The sequence below is a fragment of the Macrotis lagotis genome, chromosome X (genome assembly GCF_037893015.1).
Source record: "Macrotis lagotis isolate mMagLag1 chromosome X, bilby.v1.9.chrom.fasta, whole genome shotgun sequence".
Classification (NCBI taxonomy): domain Eukaryota; kingdom Metazoa; phylum Chordata; class Mammalia; order Peramelemorphia; family Peramelidae; genus Macrotis; species Macrotis lagotis.
Genome location: NC_133666.1, coordinates 456,561,498 through 456,574,977, shown reverse-complemented (window position 1 = coordinate 456,574,977; position 13,480 = coordinate 456,561,498). Strand labels below are relative to the sequence as shown.

Sequence of the window (13,480 nt, the reverse complement as noted above, 5' to 3'; positions counted from 1 at the left end):
TTGAGAATTTTCTTATAAGGTGTTCCCCATACTAATGAGGTCATGGTAAAAAAAAAAAATGTTCAGGGACTGAGGAGGAAAATATGTTTTCCTTGCCTGCCAAGTTTGTTTGAACTTTCCCTGTGCCTCAGCTTTCTTGACTGTAAAGTCAGGATAATAACATATATTACCCACTAGATCATAGGATTCTGAGAATCAAAGAGGAGAGTACATGTAAATCATTTTATAAACCTTAGGGAGAGGGGGATAGATCTGTCATTTCATGAGTATAAAGATCTCCTCTATGCAGAAACTCCCCCTCCCAATGCAGGTTAGGATCTTCTCTTCTTAGAAATACCTAGAGCACTGAGAAGTTAAGAAACTTGCCCAAGGTCACAAGGCCAGAGTTTGTCAGGGGTAGAACTCGAACTCAGAATTGCTGATTGTGGGGGAGGCTAGGTGGCACAGTGGATAGAGTACCCGTCCTGGAGTCAGGATTATCTGAGTTCAAAACCGGCCTCAGATACTTAATAATTGCCTAATTGGCCTGGGGCAAGCCACTTAACCCCATTGCCTTGCAAAAACTAAAAACTAAATAAATAAATAAATAAATAAATAAACTGCTGATTTCAAGGTTAATTCTTCATCCATTATGCCACTCTTCCTTTCTTGTGAAGCTTAGGACACTTAGAAATAAATGTAAATAAATTACCCTGATTGATCAAGAAAGTTAAAATAATGATCTGAATTAGTTATCTCCTTTCTCAAAGGAACAGGATCAAATCCAATGTCCAGGAGATAAATATGCAATCCTGATTATTTTGGGGTCTTAGGTGGAAAGGTTATTTTTTTAAAGTATTTTCTTTTATATATAGCTTTATCTCAATACCTTAAAGGCTTCTTATTTGTTGAAAAACGATTAAGTGTGTTTTATTTATTCCCTCTCCAGATACTTCATTTATAGGTATTTCAAACCCCTTCCTACATTTTCATTTCACGTGGTTTTTGCCCAAGTCTTTCCCTCAGTTATCCAAAAAAGGATGAACCGATCGATCTCCCAATATCTTTCAAGCACCCTTCTTCCTTCTTCATATCTGGCTGGGGTAACAAAGTAGCACCCGGATCGCCTATCCTTCCACAGTGCTAGACTACATGTTCTGGTTAAATAATCTTTGTTACAAAGTGTTTGGGGTTTTTTCCTGTTTATACTTTGTCAGCCTGAAATGAGCTTTTGACGCTCCTTATGATGGATAGGCCAAGTTAAGGCTCAGGAACAAGTAGACAACTTGTGGAGCAGATCCGATTTCTCTGCAGCCTCTAGTCTCTGATCTTCAGAGTGCAGCTGAGAGAGCCTTCCAGACGCCCAGGCACTGGCAGCAGCCTGGTTTGTAGGGAGGAACACTCGCCCAGCCAACACGGGGTGTCTGTCCCACAGGGGGAGACCCCGAGAGACCAACGAGAGAGAAAGCCGAGTGGAGGCCCACGCGGTGCGGGGCGGGGGGCTCTGGAGCCGCGACCCCCAGGCTTCTGGCCGCCCTCTGCCCTTGGCTCTGAGGACTGGGTGAAAAGGGGAGGGGATGCTCTTGTGAGCTGCGCCTCCTTTGGTCGGGCCGGGGGAGTGAGCGGCGGGTGATCTCCGAGTCTGCAGAGCCCGGGAGGCAGAGCCCAGCTCAGAGCCGGGCGGGCCGGGCGGGCGGAGCACAGGCGGCGGCGGCGGCGGCAGGAGGGTCCCGGCGGGCTTGGGCCATGGACGTACAGTAAGAAAGAGGACCCCGGCGGACTTCAGCCTAAGCGGCGCCCCGAGGCTTCCAGGCGGCTCCTCTTTTCTGTCAAAATGAAAGGTCAGGCGAGGAGCGCTTGGGCGCCGGGGGTCGGGGGTCGTCGCTCGGCTTTTCTTGGCTGCCCGGGGCTAGGGGGGGCGTCTGTCAGGACCTGGCCGGCCGGAGTGGGGCAGGGGCGAGGGAGCTACCTGCTCCAGAGCGCGTGGGGGCCAGGGAGGGAGGGCGCGGGCTCAGTAGCGGTCCCGGCTGAGCTCCCTGCCCACTCCCGGGGGCACCCACGCAGCTCGCGTGCCCGTGTATCTGTGAGAAGGAATAGGCACCGTGCGGACTGGATGGGAAAACTTGGAAGTCTTTCTCCCTCTCCCTCCCCCTGGTCTCTCTGAAGGAGTTTGAAACCCTAAGTAGTTGTTTACAGATTCCAGTTTCCAACTTTTTAATTGAAAAAATATGGTGAGGAGAGGAGAGTAGTAATAATTCTTCCCAGTCATTTTTCCCCCCCTTTAACTTTCTCTAGCATTTCCCAGCCTCTTTCTTATATTTTCGTTTTTCTTCTTTTGGGCAGTTTACCAGCCGGGGAAGGTTGGTGCGTTGCAGTGCGAGTGTGTGTTTGCTCCACGATTTTTGTGATGTTCTTGGTGCGCCTTTCAAAACATCTGGCAATGATTAGGTGCCAGTGGAGGTTTTTAGCTGGCTTGGGAAATGGATTTGGCATCTTTCTCCATCAGATCCACTGGCTGGAAAAAATAGCTGTTCTTGGTTTTGAATCTCTTAAAGTTGAATTTTGTGTATTTAAGGGTTATTTGATGCACCCATGTGTTTTAGTTGTGACACATTCGGTTTAAGACGCCACTGGATTGGGTCCCCTGAAGTTTTGTTTACGGAAGTATCAGATAATATCTTACCTTAAAAAAATGAAATAGCTACAAGAAAGGCTTTGCAAGGCATCCTTCTGTTTAGGGGAAATTTGGGGTTTTGTCAGCAGGATCATGATTTATATCTCAGATAAATAATTACAGTGTGAGCATCAAAGGAAATTGTTTAGAAGTTAGCATGCAATTGTATATACATGAGATTCAAGTTTCCTTTTCTGTTTTGTTTAAGATAACACATTTCAATAAACATGTGAGCAGGCACCAGTTCAGAGCTCAAATTAGGTGGTTGGATGCTTAAAAATGCCATCAGGATACAGTTACAGTGAGTTTCCAACACTCAGAAGACTAGCGATGTGATCACTTATCCATTTGCCAGAGTCGCTGTCTAAAGGGTGGCGCTTGGTAAGCCCACACACACTTTTAAGGAAACCTTTGGCAACTGTGAAGACTCCTTCTCTTAAAAGACAACCACACCATATTGTTAGGAGTGACAATTTTACAGGAATAATTCTATGTACCTAGTTATTTTAGTCCTTGCCTTAAAAGTTCCTTCAGAAAATATCACAAGCCAGGTGAAGTATACTCTCTGAAAGGGAACTTTCTATTGGATACAGAAATTTCAGGGTTGCTTTTTCTCATGTTGGTAGCTGGCCTAGTACCTTTTAAACAGTTACCAAAAGGGGGAGTGTTCGGATTGCTAAATGTTCCTTTTGTTTTCCATTCCTGTCCCTTTGGACTCAAATTCACTCTCCTTCACCAGGGGCAACATGCCTTACCTCCACAGCTTTCAGACTTTGCAGCCTGAGGGTCACTTCAGCACCTCGCATCAGCAACTCTCACCTCCCCCAAATCCTTCTATTTGTCTCTGCAAATAACAGATAAAGAAGTGAACTTTTTTTCAGGATATGTAATAACACTAGCTATATTTTAAATGTGTCAGGCAGTGTTCTCTGAAATTGTGATTCAACTCTTCAGTAAAAAATGAACACTATTTTCAGTTAAAAAAGCAATTTCCTCTCCCACCCAAAAAAAACCCAAACAACTAAATAATTATTTTGAGAAGATTTGCACTGCAATTTGGACTAGCCTACAGAGAATCTGGAGAATCTTTATTTACCCACTGTGCACTCAAAGCCAGCTTCCTTCATGGTACAATTTGAGGAATGCCTAAAGGCCTCTTGCCCTAAAACATCTCTCCCACTGACTGTCTGATGGTAGGATCTAAAATTACCAGATTATTCAAACTTTGTATAAGACATTAAGGTTAAACTGTAAATTCCATCTGGAGAATTGGCTCTTTTAGTCATTAGCACATCAGCTTGAGTTCATTTATTGAATTCACCCTAGCAGAAAGAATGGGACATAAGTTAGGCACACTAGAGAGACAAATAGGGAACTAGAAACTTGGAGGAGGCACTGCCAGGGGTTGCCCTCTTTGGAAAAAGGCCAAGTGTTCTAGCAGACTGCAAACATCATATGAAAAAGCATCAAAATAGTATAGCTGAAAGAGCTAATTCACTTTTGGACTGGATTAATAAACATAGAATGTTAAAAGTCAGAGAAGAAATGGTTCTATTATACTCTGTCCTGATCAGATCACATATAATACATTGCTTCCAGGTCAAGGTGCTGAATTTTAGGGGAGACATTGGTAAGACAAAAATTTTTCCAGGGGAGTGTAGTAAGGATGATGAGAGGGCTGGAAATCAAACAGGAAACAAGAGAATCAGTTGAAAGAACTGAATATGTTTAGCCTGGAGAAAAGAGCTGATAAAGAGGTCAGGGGGAGATGATAGCTGTTTTTAAGGATGTGAAAGATTATTATTATTAAGAAGAAGGATTAGATTTTTTTCCTGCTTGATCCTGTAGGGCAAAACTAGGAGCAAAAGGTTGAAGTGATAGTGAAATAAATAACTCAATCTAAGTAAACACTTCCTGACAATTTCTGTAATTCATTCCTTTCAGTTAAATTATCTCACTCTTTGTGACCCCATTTGGGGCTTTCTTGGCAAAGATAAGGGAATCTTTGTCATTTCCTTCTCTAGTTCATTTTACAACTGAAGAGTGGAGACAAAGAGGGTTAAGTGACTTGTCTATGGTCACATAGTCAGATTTGAACTCAGAAAGATACTTTTTAAAAAAATATTTTTTAAAAGTTAAAAATTTTTTGAGTTCCAAATTCTATCCCTCCAACTCTCCATCCTTTACCTTCTCCCTCCCTGAGACAGTAATCAGATATAAATAAGTTATACATGCACAATCATGTAAAACAGAGAAATCAACAAAAAATATATCCATGACTGGATTAAGAATAATCAGAGGGGGCAGCTAGGTGGCACAGTGGATAGAGTACTGATCCTGGAGTGAGGAGGGCCTGAGTTCAAACAGACCTCAGTTACTTAATATTTACTTAGCTGTGTGAACTTGGGCAAGTCACTTAACCCCATTGCCTTGCAAAACAACAACAACAACAACAACAACAACAAAAAGAATATTCAGAGGCTAGATGGCCATTTATTATATTGGAAGAGGCTAGTCTCTAAGATCCTTCCCAAATCAAAGAATTCTATAATTGCCTGCCCAATTAATATGACCTTGAAAAATCAGGGACAACCTGAAGACACCCTAGATTTGGTAGGAATAGTAGCTGATGGTAGAAGTGGTTTATACAAATAAGGATGGAATAGGGGTTTTTTTTTGTTTTTTGGGGGGGATTTTTAGGGTTGTTTTTTTTTTTGCAAGGCGAACGGGGTTAAGTGATTTGCCCAAGGCCACACAGCTAGGTAATTATGAAGTGTCTGAGACCGGATTTGAACCCAGGTACTCCTGACTCCAGGGCCAGTGCTTTAGCCACTATGCCACCTAGCTGCCCCTTAAGGATGGAATAGTTTTAAAGGCAAACTTTTCCATTACAATTTTGTCTTAGATTTGCCCTTTGTGTGGCATTGGGGAACCAAAGAAGCTAATGAAATCTTAGGTTCAATAGATAGACAAGAAGATCAAGAGGGTGGGGAGGGGAGGAGGGGAGGTAGGGAACTTGTTAATAGGGTTATTGCACAGTGGAATGAACTTCAGTGGAGTTATTGAGTTCCCTTTCATTGAAGTTCTTGAGGTTAGGGTTATGCCAATATTCTGAGGGCATTTTTTAAGGGTATGAATTGGATGGCCTCTAAATCTGAAGTTCTGTTCTTCAATAAACTATTAGCCTAAAATAGAGGATCAGATGTAGGATTGACTTTGGCTCTACTCTTCAAATTGTCCTTGACTCACCATAAAACATCGAGTCAATCTCATATATATATATATATGTATATATATATATATATATATATATATGATTATAGTATCATAGAATTCTTCCTTCCTGAATAAATTCAGTGCCAGATTCAGTTTTCCCCCAGTCTCTTACTTCATGATCATATTGTTGTGCCCTCAGATACCCTAATGACCTATTTTATTTTCCATTTCATCTATACAAAGAGATGTGTGTGTATGCAAAAAACCCTTGACTTTACTATTACCCACAAATGTTTTACTTCCTTGTCCATGCTCCCTAGAATTCTTTTTGAGGATCACAGATTTTTACTATTCCAGCTATACCTATGTCCTACAATCCCTAACTTGGGTCTTCATCCTTACTGAAACATACATTTCCCCACCAAAGGAATACTGGAACAATCTTCAACTGGCTCCAGAGAAGTTATAATTAAAATTTCAACATAGCATTTATACCTCAGAAATTGTAAAATGCAACAGATCAAGGCTTAATTCATTGTTTTGTTGGTTTTCTTAACACAATGATGGAGGAAAAGGTTGATAATTAAATTAAATTTAAATGTATATGTAATGAGTACATTTTTAAAGAGAGTTAGTTGTTAAATATTTATCAGTACACCCTTTAATCCAACACCTCTTTTATTTCTTAAAATCTAACTCTTACATTATATTCTCCTCCCTTTCCTTGGTGAACTAACTTAACTCCCTTTGGTGAACCAATTCAACTCTACATTATTCTTGAATCCCTTCCCTTATTGTCCCATCACCAATCAAATCTTATTAAACTCCAATCCTGTATTTCTCCCACTATTCACTATCTTCACTGCTATTCATGTGCTGCTGAAGAGAGCTAAAGGAAATCATGAAACTGCATTTACTGGATCCATTATAAATTTATATTATCTAATCTCAACTTGGGCCCTAAAAACAAGGAAAACATTCTATTCCTAAACCTAATTGACTTGCTATCTTACTCTCCACAGGGGTTGTCTCAAACATTCTGATTTCTTCTCATATCATCCTCTGCCATCTTCTCGACTGAAAATTTCACTTTATATTTCACTGAAAATTTGGAGGTTATTCAGCAAGAACTTTATTTTCTCCTCCTCCTCCTTATCTCGCACCATTTGGACAGCTCTGTGACCCTTCTAACTTCTAACTTTGTCAAGGCCAAACCCTTGATCCCATTCCTTTCCATCTTCTCTAACAGATTGCTCTCCTCCATCATAATCACTTTCTCTCTTATCTTCAGTCTTTCCTTATCTACTGATTATTTCCTTTCTGACTATAAACAATCATCTCCATCCTCAATCTTGATCTTACTTGATCTCACATGATCTTACTATTCACATCAGCTATCATCCTATAAGTCTTCTCTCCTTCCTAGATAAATACCTTAAGAAAATTGTCTATACCTAGTGTCTTCACTTCCAGATTTGTGTAGCCAGCCTTAATCTCTTTCCTGAACCACAGCCCTGCATCTCCAACCACTTTTTGAATATTTTGAACTGGATATGCTGTAAGCATCTCAAACTCAACATTTTCAAAACAGAACTCAAGATACTCTACTTCACTTCAATCTCTCCTCTTCTTACTATTGTTGAGGTCACCACCATTCTCCAAGTCAACCTGGCTTCCTACTTCAGAGTTATGGAACTCATCAATTAAATCATCACACATATCTAACCCATTAACAAATCTTTTTTACCTTCACAACATCATTTGTATGTAGTCCCCTTTTGCCCCTACTCACACACCCACCACCCTAGTTCCGATTTTCAGAATATTATGCTTGGATTTTTTTTTGGAAACAATGAGTTTTAAGTCACTTGCTCAGGGTTACATAGTTACTAAGTGTCTGAGGCAGATTTTAGGGACAGTGCTCTTTCCACTGTGTCACCTAGCAGGCCCTCATACCTGACTTATTGAAGTAAATAGCTTTCTAGGGGCAGCTAGGTGGCACAGTGGAGAGAGCACCAGCCCTGGAGTCAGGAGTACCTGAGTTCAAATCCGGCCTCAGACACTTAATAATTACCTAGCTGTGTGGCCTTGGGCAAGCCACTTAACCCCATTTGCCTTGCAAAAAAAAAAAACCTAAAAAAAATTTTAAAAAGAAATAAATAGTTTTTTGATAGGTCTCACTTGTCTCAAGTTTTTCCCACTCCAAGTCATACTTCAATTGGTTGATAAGGTCAATTTAAAAAATAAAGTGTGCATCTCATCATATTGCCTCCTTTTTCTATGAGCTTCAAGATCAACTATAAAGTCTTTTGTTTGTCATTTAAAGGAAACATGTCTTTGACCCTTCCTATCTTTCACTACTTAAGCTTTACTCTTCTCTACTTACTCTTCAATTTATATCTTCTGACCTGCTTGTACTTCCTCACCCATGTTACTCTCCAATGTCTTAGAACTAACTATCTCCCATTCCTGGAGTATGTTGCCCCTTCATCTCTGGCTCATAGATTCCCTGGCTTTTTAAAAGACAACTCAGATTTTTCTTTTGCAGGTAACTCTTCAAGCTTATCCTCCTCCAGACCATATTCTACCTACTCTGTATTTATGTTGATGTACCTAGAAATTTTCATGTTGTCTCTCCCCTTTGAAAGGACTATTTTGGCAAGTCTTTGTATGCACTAAACACATAACTCTGAAAAGCTTGTTGACTGACCAAGAATTAGAAGGTGTCTTACTGTTCTGTTTCTTCTTTCACATGACTAATATGAAAGTACATTTTATACAATTGTACATTATATAACTTAAATCAAATTTCTTCCTATTTTTTTGAATTTTGGTTTTTTGCAAGGCAATGGAGTTAAATGACCTGCCCAAGGTCATATAGCTAATAAGTATCAAGTATCTGAAGCCCGATTTAAACTCAGGTCCTCCTGACTCTGGCTGATGCTCTATTCACTGCACAACTTAAAAGCCCCTGCTTACCATCTTAAGGAGAAGGAAGTGGAAAGAAGGAGGAAGAAAAATTTTAGAGCTCAAAATCTTATAAAAATGAATGTTTAAAATGCCTTCACATGTAATTAAAAATACTATCGAATATATATTAAAAATAAAAACAAAAAAGTCCAACACTTTGATTTTACAAATAAAGAAATTGAAGCTCAAAGAGATTTGACAAATTTTCCCAAGGTCACCTAGTAAGTGGCTGTTGGGATTCAAACTCAAGTCTTCTTATTCATGTACTTTCTACTACTACAGGTAGTTTGTCCTTATGTAAAAGAGGTATTTATCCTGATTTTTCAAAATTTTCTTTGTGACATCTTAGTTGAAAAAATATTATTTTCCTTAACTAGGACAGATCCAAAAAATTAGGGCTGTATGCTCTAACTGAGGTACAATCAACTCTTCATTATCTACAAAAAATAATAGGAATCAATCAACAAGTGGTTATATACACTTTGTTGGGACTGGGAATACAAAAAAATTTAAGCTTTCACACACATAATTAGGTTTAAATTGCATATGACTTTTTTGTTAGAATAGATTTGTCTCCCTAATTAAATTTTCCTATAAATCATTAAAGTATTCTTTTGTGTATCTTGAATAAACATCAAACAAAGATTGCCCTTACAAGAAAAGAATTGAGAATTCAAAATCTGCTACTGGCATTCCCCCAGGTCAATAACCCACTTGAGAGTTCTTCAGAGGCAGAAAGCCCAGCTGGAGTGCTACATAAGGATCTTGAAATCATTTGATCTGACATTGCCACAGCAACAGTAGACCAGACTCTAAATTCAATAAATTTAGGACCTTATTAGGGATGAATTAATTAAACGTTTGGTCAAATATAGCAGACCATTTTATTAAGTTGATAATTTTGTATGACCCTCAAATGATGTTGTAAATATCCAAATGGCTCTTGGCAGGAAACAGGTTCCCCACCCTTGCCTAAGCTAAAGATAATAATAATAATAATAATAATAATAATAATAATAATAATAATAATAATAATAATAGCTAACACTTAGCATTATTGCCAATATTGCAGTTATTGAGATATTTTTTGTCTTCTAATCACTAACCCATGACTCAAGAATCCAAAATTTCATGAATATTTGATTTACAGAATCATGAAATTCAATATCAGCACTGTAAAACAGACTTAAATTAAAGTGTTAATGTAAAGCATTCTTTAACCAAACATAAAATTAATGGTAACTTCAAGAGTTATGGGAGTTCATAAATACTGCCAAAGAAAATCTAGCCCCTATGTTCATCTACTGCCTTTTAAAGATACTATTTGGCTTTCTAGTTCTGATGTTTAAACCTTGGTTGTCATGTTTAAGATAACTAGCACTTTTCAATGAAGGATATTCATTCACTCCTCTTATAAGTAACATTAATACCAGTCTACTGAGTTCAACAAACAACTGCTTCCATTTCTATTTTCTCTATCCCTGGAATAGCTAGTTACAAAATAGTTATATCATTATAAAATTGCAAAGAGCAAATGATTATATTCTGTTGCTAGAATTCTTTTAAATTGATTAAAATATGAAATGCTTCCCCAGTATGGAACTGTACTTAAAAATCTTAAGATTTTCTGATAAATATTCACAGTCCTTGCTAAAGGATCTCTGACTCTTTTAGACTAAGGTATGTCATTCCTAAATCACATTCTCCTGTTCTAAACTTTGGGGATGTTTGTAAGTTATGATGTAGTATTTGTTGCCTAAGAGACAGCTGAAAACAACTGCCACACATTACAACATACATATAGAGCCACTGGACTAATTTGATACAGGGGAAGAAGGACATTGCTATTAAAACATGGTGTTCAGCTGCATATTTTTATGCTTTTGTATATAAACATGTTTGAAATGTTGGTTGGTAATAAAGAGACTTAATTTGCCTTAGTAAGTGCTATACCCCCCCACCCTGACTCCTTTTCCCAAATCCTCCCTCCCCCAAATTCTGGACTCATCTTTTGCTTGTCTAAGATTTTTGTCCTGTTTAAGAACAAGGAAAAACACATGCAGAGACTATTTCCCTACAGGTCTAAGGGGATAATTTTAGCTAAGGGGAAATGAGAAAAGAGAAAAAAAGTCTTTTCCTTTACTGTGGGGGGAAGAGGGAGGACGTTAAGAGGTAGAGGTGGTGGATTGAAATACTACTATGATCGACAGGTTTTTACAGATGAAAAAAGATGAGGTCCAGGAGAAACAAATTGGGCTTACTAAAAATCATGGTCTCAATAAGTGACAAAACCAATACTCAAACCCAGGTTCACAGACTCCAAACTCAGTGCTTTTCCTTCTACACTGGGTAAAGATATTAATTCCTTTTTTTTTTTTATTAGAAATTACCCCTTTTGGCAGAATTTAGGCTTGAATCAAATACAATCCATTTTATTGGAGTTGTGATCACTGATGAATGAATAAATGTAGATAATTCATTGTTAATTATCAGCACCAAAAACAAGTTGAGCATAAGCTGTGCTGACAGTTTTGCCATGAAAAACTTAAATATTGTCAGCAGTAGAATTTTCAGACATAAATCATATAACACATGGTATTATGTCCTTTAACAAGAATTGGTGGCAATAAGGGACAGAAGGATATCTTTATATATATTATATGTACACATATATCTATATAGATACATAATATCTTTATATACACAATCTTTAGAAAGAACATTGTATTTTCTCTTCTTGCTTAGCATACTTCTCCCTAACCACACAAACCAGAAAAAAAAACTGGTGGGAGGTAAAAGATTAAATTTAACTAACTATATGATTTTCATTTAATTAAATGGAATGTGAATAGCCAAAACTAGTTTAGTGCTTTGAAAATGTCCTGTAGATTTTTAAGGGGAATAAAATTTGATGTTTATAATTGCATAGCAACGAATGCCAACAGAACTAGATATTAATATTATAGAATTAAGCTGCCAGTGAGTTCATATGAGTATTCAACAACTACTGTAGACATTCAAATGTGTCATGAAAATTAATTCAACATTCCTTCTTGATATTTGTAAGTGGTAGGGGGCATGAAAAACAAATCATCTGACTCAAGAAAGTAGGTACACTACTGTTATTACCATTCTGCCAGGGAGGTGATGTTTGGTCAAAGAGGTCAAACATTTGAAATTCTAAATAAATCACTGGTTTACCTCCCATGAAACTTTGTGAAAGTTTCTTTACTTCTCTGGCTCTGGGTTTTTTCTTTATATGTAAGAATTTTACAAAGACATTGATACAAGAATGAATGAAAGAATAAAAAAACTACACATAAAATAGGTAAGAGTGATTTTTAAAACAATTATAATTGTAAGCATTTCATAAAACACCATGACATTCAGAGATTTCTGAGGTGGACTCTTAAACTCTTAGGATTGTTTACTCTATGTAAGAAGGAATGAAGGGTTATAGGAAAAACAGGGCCATTTAGTCTTTTTTTTTTTTTTTAGGTTTTTGCAAGGCAAATGGAGTTAAGTGGCTTGCCCAAGGCCACACAGCTAGGTAATTATTAAGTGTCTTGAGACTGCATTGAACCCAGGTACTCCTGACTCCAGGGACAGTGCTTTATCCACTGCACCATCTAGCCACCACCCATTTAGTCTTAAAAATCCATTTAACAAATATCTCAGGTAATATTTCATACTTGAGATGTAAAAATTCATTTTGGGGCAGGTATACTTAAGTAATTACTGATGTATCAGCATTGACCTACTGGTAAATTTATTTGTTTGTTTATTTATTTATTTATTAAGTAGTTGAGGGAGCTGAAATGTACATATGACACACATATGACTAGTTTAGTTTTCAATATTAATATTTTCTCACTTAAGTCTGGACAATCAACAAGACAATGGACAAATTCAAATGTTAACATTTGCTGATTTCCAATGGAAATTTAACAACTACTTCCTGTGCTGGTTCTAACACAACTCTGAGTGTGCTTTATTATTGTAAAGCCTCTGGAATCATAGTTAATCATAAATTCTTGTATTTTCAATATTATAAAATTCTTCTCTCACAGTAAATTATTTATATTTTCCTAAGTAGCCCAGTGAAGGTTCAGATCCTTCATTGTGCCAAGACATGGAGTAGGTATAGATTTCAAATGTGGGAAGATTAGATTTTGAAACTTTATCAAGGGCAATTAACAGGGGAATCACTATGACTGGTAGCAATCAATCAATAAACTTTTAATTGAGTGTCTACTATGTACTGATGTATTCTAGGCACTGGAAACACATTTATAAAAAAACAAGACAATCCTTGCCCTCCAGGAGCTTACAATCTAGCTGAAGGTGTGGTTGCATCATGTAGTACCTAGGGCTGGGGCATGATGTTCCTGGAGTCAAGACTTAGTAGAGCAGTTGTTAAGAAATGAAATTAGCTGGATAATCCTGCACCTTAAACAAAGGGACATTTTGGGAGGAGTTTATTACTCCTGCCTGTTGTCTTCTAATAAGAGGAAAAGAGGCACTCAAGGGTGCTGAAGAAGTGTTGAATGTGAAAGTTGAATTGTTCTCTTGATGATGAGATTTCAGGTGATGAGCTTATCCTGATGGAAGCATTTATCTATACTAAGCATCATGACTGAT

General features: G+C 37.9%; 1 protein-coding gene across 1 annotated transcript in view; it reads left to right on the top strand.

The window, feature by feature from the left end:
• Positions 1 to 1,620: 1,620 nt before the first annotated feature.
• COLEC12 (collectin subfamily member 12) overlaps positions 1,621 to 13,480 on the top strand; it is a 235,700-nt gene continuing 223,840 nt past the window's right edge. The window contains exon 1 of the mRNA XM_074208320.1: positions 1,621 to 1,820. Within this exon, the coding sequence (XP_074064421.1) occupies positions 1,814 to 1,820 (7 nt within the window). The 5' untranslated portion in view covers positions 1,621 to 1,813. The remainder of the gene's footprint in view (positions 1,821 to 13,480) is intronic.